Below are 8,986 nucleotides of genomic sequence, written 5' to 3'. Positions count from 1 at the left end.
GTGCAGCAGTAGGCACAGTTCCACCACTTCAGAGGGTTGTTAACACCAAAGTAGGGACCCTCAGCCAGGACAACCAGTCCCATGGGGTGCATTCAACCCAGACTGCAATCATCCAATTTGGCCAAGATCAGCATCACACCCACAAGGGTCCTCAAGGGCTCAAGCCTGATACTTTGGTTATATATCTTTGCATCATTTGGGCGCTGCAGAATTTGCTAAGTTTCTCAACTTCAATTTCAAATTTATTGTCCAAGTACATACATGACATCACATACAAACCAGAAAGAATTTCTACTTATTGATAGTATAATCTGTACTCAATAGTACTGAAAAACATATGTACGCAAAAGAGAGAAATGTAAACAAAAAAGAGATGTAAATAATCTGACTGCAAATACAGGAAAAAAACAAATATTCAGTAATAAACAATGTTACAAGTAAGAGTCCTTAAATTAGTCTCTAATTGAGTATTGTTTAGGAGTCCGATGGTGGGAGGGTATCAAATTGTTCCTGAACCTGCTGGTATGAGTCTGTGGCACCTTACCTCTCTCCTGATGGCAGTAATGAGAACAGAGCATGTCCTGGGTGGTGTGGATCCTTGATGATTGCTGCTGCTCTCCAATGGCAGTGCCATGTAGATTTTCTTGATGACCGGGAGGGTTTTGCCTGTGAGACACCACTATTTGCCGGGCTTTCCGCTCAAGGGTACCCCCAAATCAGGCCCTGAAGCAGCGGTGAGCACACTTTCCACCACACATCAGTAGAAGTTTGCCAAGGTTTCTGAGGTTATACCGAACTTCTGCAAACTCCTGAAGACTTAGAGGCACTGACATGCTTTCTTGGCCATGTCATTTATGTGTTGGGTCCCGGAAAGATCCACCTTGATGATGACTCCCTAAATTTGTTCACCTACTCCCTCTCTGGTGCCCCAATGATCACTGGATTGGACACCTAAAGTCTACAATCAGCTTCTTGGTTGGGGGACATTGAGTGAGAAGCTGTTCATGCACCAAGTTTTCAATCTCCAGCACTTGTGTGTGCAGACTTTCTGGTTTCACCTCAACTTCCTTCTCTACTCTTCTCCACAGGGCTGAAGTGAAGCCAGGAACCGAGGACCTGCGCTTTGAAGGGACATATTTTTGTCACAGTCGAACACTTCTGAAAGGCGGAGCAGACTCAGACGCCGGTGACGTCATCGGTGGTGGGTGCGGCGCCGCCGTCCGTCTGCGCGCATCGACCAATCGGAAGGCAGGGGACAGAGACCGGAAGGCGGGGCACATGGACCGGAAGGCGGGGCCTGGGCTTGAGCGGAACCGATCGGCATGGAGGAGGTTGTTGGTCGGTGCAATGTCCGGGCGGCTGAGGTGCTCCCGAGGTTCGGCGGCGTTCAGACGGCGGCCTCCGAGGGCGACAGGAAGCGGGAGCAGGAGAAGCTCTCCGGGGTGGTGAAGAACGTCCACAGGAAGCTACGCAAGAAATATCGAGAAGGTAAAGAAAAGAGGGAGGGAGGGAAGGAAGGAAGGGGGGGGGGGCGGCTGAGGGAGAGGAGCCGGGGAGGGGAGCCGTCCACCGCCGGGCCCCGGCCCCCGGGTCCACCGCCGGGCCCCGGCCCCCGGGTCCACCGCCGGGCCCCGGCCCCCGGGTCCACCGCCGGGCCCCGGCCCCCGGGTCCACCGCCGGGCCCCGGCCCCCGGGTCCACCGCCCGGCCCCGGCCCCCGGGTCCACCGCCCGGCCCCGGCCCCCGGGTCCACCGCCCGGCCCCGGCCCCCGGGTCCACCGCCCGGCCCCGGCCCCCGGGTCCACCGCCGGGGTCCTGGCAGCCTGGCTGTCACCGCCCGTCCGACCACTGACTTTCTCGCCGAGGTTCTCCAGCCTGTCTCATGGTGGGTTATTTTTTTAATAAACCCACCGCGGGTGATAATTGTTTTGAAGAACTTTTTGTTCCCATACACTCGGCGAACTTTAAACCTAATAATAGTCCCTTTATTTTCCTGTCTCGCCAAACATTTTGATAGCCTGAGAAAAGACGCCGATCATTTGTATAGTTAAGTGAATTAAATGCTTGGAGTCATTTGTCGCTTGCCACGCTAAAAAAAAGAAATTGTTCAACCAATTTTGGATAGTGGCGGACTGACTTATCTCGGCATGATGGGAGTTGGTTGTGTTTTGAGGTCTGGGAATTAAAGTAGCCTCATTTACTTCTCTGGAAGGGGAGGGAAATGGCGGGGGTGGGGGGTGGGGGGGGGGCGGCGGGCGGGATGAACTTGTAAGACAGAAATTAGTGGTTTAGTTTAAAGGAAAAATGCCAGTATGGGGGAAACAGAATTCTTGTCTAGGATGAGTTCCTTGGAGATGGCAAAGGAAACTCGCCTAATTCAGATGTGTGGTTTCACCTGACTTCCAGGCATCCCCAGAGAAAGTGTGAGCCCATCTGTCCATTCAATTGCAGCCGCTTACACTTAGGTCTGATACTTGCCTCAGATCAATAGTCTTGCAAGGCCTTTCAGCTTGGTGGCTGTCTGTAAAAAAATCCAATCCACCAAAATGTGAATGTCGCCGCAAAATGGAAATACAGTGTTTTCGGATACATGGCACTGTTTATTTGGGTTTAGGTGAGAATTTATTGTCGAAATAAAATGTATAATGTGCAGATGAATTGAAATTCTTTATTGTCACAGCCATATGGGTATGCAACATCCAACGATAGTACAAATTAAATTGCTACAATGTGCAGAAAAAGATAATAAATATGAAACTTTAAATGTTCACAGTCACTTTTATTGCCATCCTGAACTAACTACATCTCAGCATGCTGAGTTCCCTTTTTTGTATTGATGTAAATCCAGCTGAAATAGTGACTCAGAGTGCTTTGTACTGAGTTAATCCTGAAATTAATATACATGCAGTATCATAGAATTGTTGCAGAAAGACTATTTGAATAACATGTTGAATCTGTGGTGTCTATTAGTAATATGGAGTGAAACACGGAAGTCTGCAGATGCTGGAGGAACTTGGCAGGTTTTGCAGTATGCATGAGAACTCTGACATTTCTGGCCTGAACCCTTCTTCAAGATACGAGTAAAAAGCAGGCAATTTAAGGGGTAAGGAAAGGAGTACAGACAAAAGGTATGGAAGGGGGCCAGGAGAGAGAGAAGGTAAAAATTTTATTGGTGGGGCGTGTGGGGTGAATTCAGAGCTGGGGTAAAGGAGACAGAGAGGGAGAGAGAAAAAGCTAGAGGAAAGGAGACATTGGGGAAAGATGGGGGAGGAGCTGCCAATGGAAATTAGAGACGTTGATGTTAATGCCATCAGGTTGGAGGGTGTCCAGAGAGAATACGAGGTGTTGTTCCTCCATTTTTTGGGTGGTCTCAATCTGGCAATGAATAGACTATGGACAGACAAGTCGGCAAAGAAATGGGAAGGAGAATTGAAATGGGTGGTAACTGGCTGCTCCCTGCTTTTGCGGCAGACAGAGCTGAAGTGCTAGTTGAAGCGATCTCTCAGTCTGCATTCAGTCTCTCCGATGAAGTGGAGACCACAACAGGAGCACCAGATGTAGTACATGACCCCTGCAGATTCATAAGTGAAGTGTTGGAAGTACATTTTGGGGCCCAAATGGTGGTGAGTGAGGAGATGTGGGTGCAAGTGGAGCACCACCTGTGATCACAGGGGTAGCTACCAAGGGGATAATTGGTGGGAAGAGAGGAATGGATGAGGGAGTGATCCCTGCAGAAGGCAGAGAGGGGAGTAAAAGGGAAGATGTGTTTTGTGGTGGGATCATATAGTAAATGGTGGAGGATAATATGTTGAATGCAGAGGCTGGTGGGGTGGTAGCTGTAGACTAGGGGAACCCTGCCTTTGTGTGTAAGGGTGGAGGGGGCCAGGGCAGATCTACAGGTAATGGAGGATATATAGATAAGAGCTGAGTTGATGGTGGTTGAGGGAAAGACATGTTATTTGAAGGAGGACATCTCTGATGATCTGGCATAGAAGACCTTTTTCTTGGAGCATTTTCAATGGAGCAGAGGAATTGAGAGAAAGGAATGGAATCCTTACAGGGGACAGGGTGTGAAGAGGTCTAGTCGAGATAGTTGTGGGGGTTGTTGGGTTGTGGAAGATGTCTGTCAAGAGTTTGTTTCCTGAGATGGAGACAGAGAGATCGAGGAAAGGGGAAAGCTGCTAGAGATGAACAAAGTGAATTTGAGGTTGGGGTGAAAGGTTGCAGCAAAATGGATAAAGTTAATGATCTCATCATGGGTGCATGAGGCAGCACCAAAGGGGGATGACCAGGTGATGTTCAGAGATGATGCGATTTGATGAGTTTTGGTCGATCCTGTTAGAGGAGGTGTCTGAGAGTTCTTTTTACTTGTAGCTTGAAGATCTCAGGCTAGAAAAGTTGGTTATACGATGTACATCTTTATCTCCTATGGATGCTGGAAGTCCTGCTGAGTTTGTCCAGCATTAGTGTTTTTGCTATATTAATATTATCCCAAGGCAGCAATACGGTATTTCCCAAGTTAAGCTGTGGTCCAGAGTTTGGAGCTCAAGATAAAGTGACAGTGTTGCTTACCACAGTGAATGGGGTAGAGGTGCAGGCATTTCTCGGCAAACATCAATATTTGAGATTTATCTGGTGAGAAATCTGTTTTTATCGGGGGAAAGTTCAGTGAGATTCTAGAATAACAATGGTGCTGTCAACTTGACACAGTAGGCATTTGCTTTGATTTTAAAAAGTCTCAGGCAGCATTTCAGGAATGCATTTGGAAGATGTAGATATACCTAAAACAGTAGAAATATAAGCTTGTAAAAATACTTGATGAGTTTGAAATATTTACCAAAGGAATTTGTACAAAGCTTTAATACCACTATTATGCTAACATTTGGTTTAACATGCCATGGGATTCTTTCCCAGGCCAATTCCGATCACAAAACTCTATCTGCTGGAGGAATTGGGCAAGTCTTAATGAAGGGTTCTGGCCAAAATGCTGACAGTTCTTTTCTCCCACTAAAGCTGCTCAAACCAAGTTCCTTCAGCAGATTTGAGTTTTGTTTCAGATTCCAGAATCTACAGTCTCTTGTGTGTCTCCAATTCTGATCATATTCAGCTGCCTCTGTATGCCTGATGCCAGAGCCTAGTCCAGTCTTTGTCGAGATAAGAAATCTCGGGAGGACAGAAAAAATGGTTCCAGATCCAAGGATGATCTTGAAGTCTGTTGGAAAAGATGCAACATTCTTTCTAAATCATAGAATTCCTGAACCACGTCTGTTTTGAATGGAGGAGGAGTTTCCAGGCGTATCAAATGCCTGTACACTGGAGAAAGAAGTAGAATTATTATATACGAAGGATGTAAATAAATTTATTTCAGAGATGTATAAATTATTACAAAAGAAGACTCGAAAAGGAGTTAATAAATCAAGACATAAATGGGAGGTAGATTTAAAAAAGCAAATAGATGAACGTAGAGAGAGTATGAAAAGTACAATAAATGTGAGATATCGGTAAGTTCAATATCATTTTATTCATCAGTTATATTTAACACCACAAAAGTTGCATAATATGAATTATATTTATTCAGATTTATGTTTTAGATGTGGATAAGAAGTTGGTACTTTTTGGTATTTGACTTGGCAGTGTTCACAATTAGACCTTTTTGGCTTGAAATGGGTAATTTATTAGAATGAATAGCTAGAGTAAGATTCCCACAGGATCTAATGTTATTTTTTTATTGGGAGATATTATAGGGATTAAACCTAAATTTGAACTGAATATGTATCAAGTAAAATTTGTTCAAATTGCCTTGGCAATAGTTGGAAAATGTATTGCTATAACTTGAAAAAATTACTTATAATTTAAAAATATGGGCTCCATATTTTACAAAATGTATGATATTTATCTCTTAAACTGTTGGTATTAAAATATAAATGAATCTCCAACATACCCTTTTATAAATATTTAAAGGTATTGGAAAATGAAGTACTCCTGTTGTGATTTTCTTGCCTCTTTTTTAAGTTTGTTGGGGGAAGGGGTGTTTACTCTTTTTATAAAATACCACATGTATTTGGATTAAGTTTGAAATATTATGCTATGTTTGCTAAGTGGTTTTATTTTAAATAAAGGTTTTTTTTTAAAGTCTATAATCTTTGATACCACAACAAACCACATGTGCAATGCCTGCTTCTCCTTTGAAGTGTCTGCATCTCTTGTGCAGGACTTGAAAGCCACCTCAGAAACAAATGGAAACAAGCCATTTTCGACCCTGAGAGATTGGCCAAGAAGCAGATGCTATTTCACTTGCTGCAAGACTTTCAAGTTTTTCGAAAGGACTAGTTCATATATAGCCTAAATTCACACCATTCGTAGTGATTTCCCATGATTATGGTAGAGAAGTTCAAATATTGCATCCAAAGAGGTGAGGTTAATCCCTGACAGTAGCCTCCAGATTTCTGTGACATGTTGTTGTGAAAATTCCAAAAATTGCAGTCATTTGCAGGACGCAGTGATGGTAAATGTTAATAATTGCACTTCAAATGCAACTGCAAACCCAGGGCAGATAAACTGTGTAGCACGAAACAAGGGAGAGAAATTTACAAGATTCAAGTAATAAAATTTTAGTTTTTAATTATTGATTGACTTGCAACTAGAAAAAGGTATCATCTTCTTTTATGATTTCTTAGGATCATAAAATTTGCAATCAAATTGGAGCTTTTAAAATGGAACATTATTACAGAAGTAATTATTTTTTTGCAAGTAATATAGATTTAATGAGACATTTTGAGGAGTAACTTGTTGCCCAATCCTTTATAGGTCATTAATCTTGTGTTTATGGAAATAGGTGAACAACAGAAATACTGTATTTCACATTTGCAATGTCAAAGGGGTTTTTTTTGTCAGCTGTGACTCCTGACTGTTTAACACCCAAGCATAAAATTAGTTGACATTTCATTTCATCTTGGAGGAAGTGCCATCATTCAGATGAGATGTTGAACTGATTTCCCCATCTGTCCTGTACATTGGATGTGAAATATTTCATGTCATTGTTGCAACCAATTTGAAAGTTGCTCATGGGTTCTGTTGTTATTTATCTTTCAACCACATGTCAGTGCAATAGATTTTCTGATCATTACCAACCACGGTGCTATTTGCGAAAGCTTGTTCAGTGTAAAGTAACTGCTGAGGTTTCTTTATTAAAACAGCAAGTGTGTGGCAGCTTTCAGAGTTAGCTAATTATTTCTGATCTTTCCTAGTGCCATACAATTTTCTCTAATTTTTTTTAAAATCCAAATCACTTTGTATGTTTTACCATTGAATCTTTCATACCTTTTTCTGGCACTGTATCCAGATCATAACATGATGCATTTAAATACTCAAATATTAAAAAATATTATTTTGGATCTCTCATTGAGATTTCTCAGATCATTGGGCATTAATTAAGATTCTTGCGCAGATCTGAAATTTTAAAAAATGTTAACCTCTAAATCTAAACAGAAAATATGGACACAGATCCAGTCATTATGTACAATAATGAAAAGGCATATTATTTCAGATTTTTCAGAGGTCTAAAATTTTTTTTGGGGGGGTTTAACTGTGATATTTATATAGGGGTGATTTTTGGTCAACAATGTTACTAGGAAAATGCATTTATAGTAAAACCCGTGGTATCTGTCACCTATGTGGATTGGTAGATGCTAGATGAGGAAATGTTCTTGTTGCTTGAGACTGACTCTTGCAATGCCTAACTAATACACCTGCATTAAGAATAAACAGTTTACTTACACTGAACAAACTTCATTTGCATAAATATATAAATCTTGAGCATTTAACTGTTGCTACATCTGCAGTTTCTGGAGGAGTGTACGACATCAGTGATCAGCTACATTAGTAAGTGCACTGACAACATCATTATGCCCAAGACCATCATTAATTGCATTGATCAGAAGCCATGGATGACTGAGGAGGTGTGTGTGCTACTCAGGAACCAAGATGCTGCCTTCAGAGTTGATGACACGGTAGCCCTAGATATTGCAAGAGCCATGTTGTCTAAGGCTATCAGGAAAGCAAAACGTGTTCATGCCCATTGCATTCATAGTAATTTCCTGGACACGCGACGAATGTGGAAGGGCATCCAAGAGATTACCAACCACAAGACTACACCATCTGCCTTTGCTGAAGATGCCTCCTTCCCAGATGCACTGAACAACTTCTACTCACGCTTTGAGGTCAAAAATGATGTGGCAAAAAAGACTGCCTCTCCTTCAAATGATCAGGTGCTGTCTTGCAATGGCTGAAGTGAAGAGAGAGTTTGGCAAGGTCAACCCATGAAAAGCTGCTGGACTGGATAAAATTCCTGGCAGAGTACTCAGTGGATGTGCGGCTTAGCTAGCAGATGTTCTCACCGACATTTTTAACATCTTCCTGAGAAGCGCTGCAGTCCTAATATGCTTAAAAGCCACTACTGATGTCCCCGTGCCGAAGAAGTCATCTTTGTCCTGCCTCAATAACTACTACCCTGTCGCACTTATGTCCGTCGTAATGAAGTGTTTGGAGAGACTTTTCAGGGGGCACATCAAGCTCCTACTGCCCCTGCCATTGGATCCCCCTGCAGTTCACATATAGATCCATCTGCTCTATGAACGATGCCACCTCCCTCCATATAGCCCTCACTCACCTGGAAAATAAGGACTCGTATGTTTGAATGTTGTTTTTTGACTTCAGTTTGGACATCTCTCATGTTCCCCCACACTTTGATGGGCTCAGGCCTGAAACGCTGGTGTTGTATCTTTACCTTTGCTACATAAAGACCCCGTTTGACCTGCATTTGTGTTTTTTTTCCCCATTTAACCACAGTGTCAACAGATTCTTATGTTTTACCCAAGAGGCTATAGATTATTATTTGTCACAATTGTCAATACTGTGATTAACTCAAAGTTTAAATCAATTAGAGAGTCATTTCACTGAGCAGGAGGTTTATGATGCGCTTCCTAGTT

The 8,986-nt window shown here is 42.8% G+C and overlaps 1 protein-coding gene across 4 annotated transcripts in view; it reads left to right on the top strand.

Annotated features, from left to right (window-relative positions):
• The first annotated feature begins 1,144 nt into the window (after nucleotides 1–1,144).
• Nucleotides 1,145–8,986, top strand: part of samtor (S-adenosylmethionine sensor upstream of mTORC1) — a 77,727-nt gene continuing 69,885 nt past the window's right edge. For 2 of the 4 annotated variants that reach the window (XR_011346682.1, XM_069903818.1), the window contains exon 1: nucleotides 1,155–1,488. Coding sequence is in view for 2 of the 4 variants with exons in the window: in XM_069903818.1 (XP_069759919.1) it covers nucleotides 1,323–1,488 (166 nt within the window). In the remaining 2 variants the exon portion in view is untranslated. Of the gene's footprint in view, nucleotides 1,489–8,986 lie in introns of all 4 variants that reach the window. The other 2 variants (XM_069903825.1, XR_011346683.1) reach the window with 2 other exon arrangements.

Source organism: Narcine bancroftii, chromosome 11, assembly GCF_036971445.1.
Source record: "Narcine bancroftii isolate sNarBan1 chromosome 11, sNarBan1.hap1, whole genome shotgun sequence".
NCBI lineage: Eukaryota > Metazoa > Chordata > Chondrichthyes > Torpediniformes > Narcinidae > Narcine > Narcine bancroftii.
Note: the sequence above shows the minus strand (reverse complement) of the source record. Positions and strands in the feature narration are given on the sequence as shown.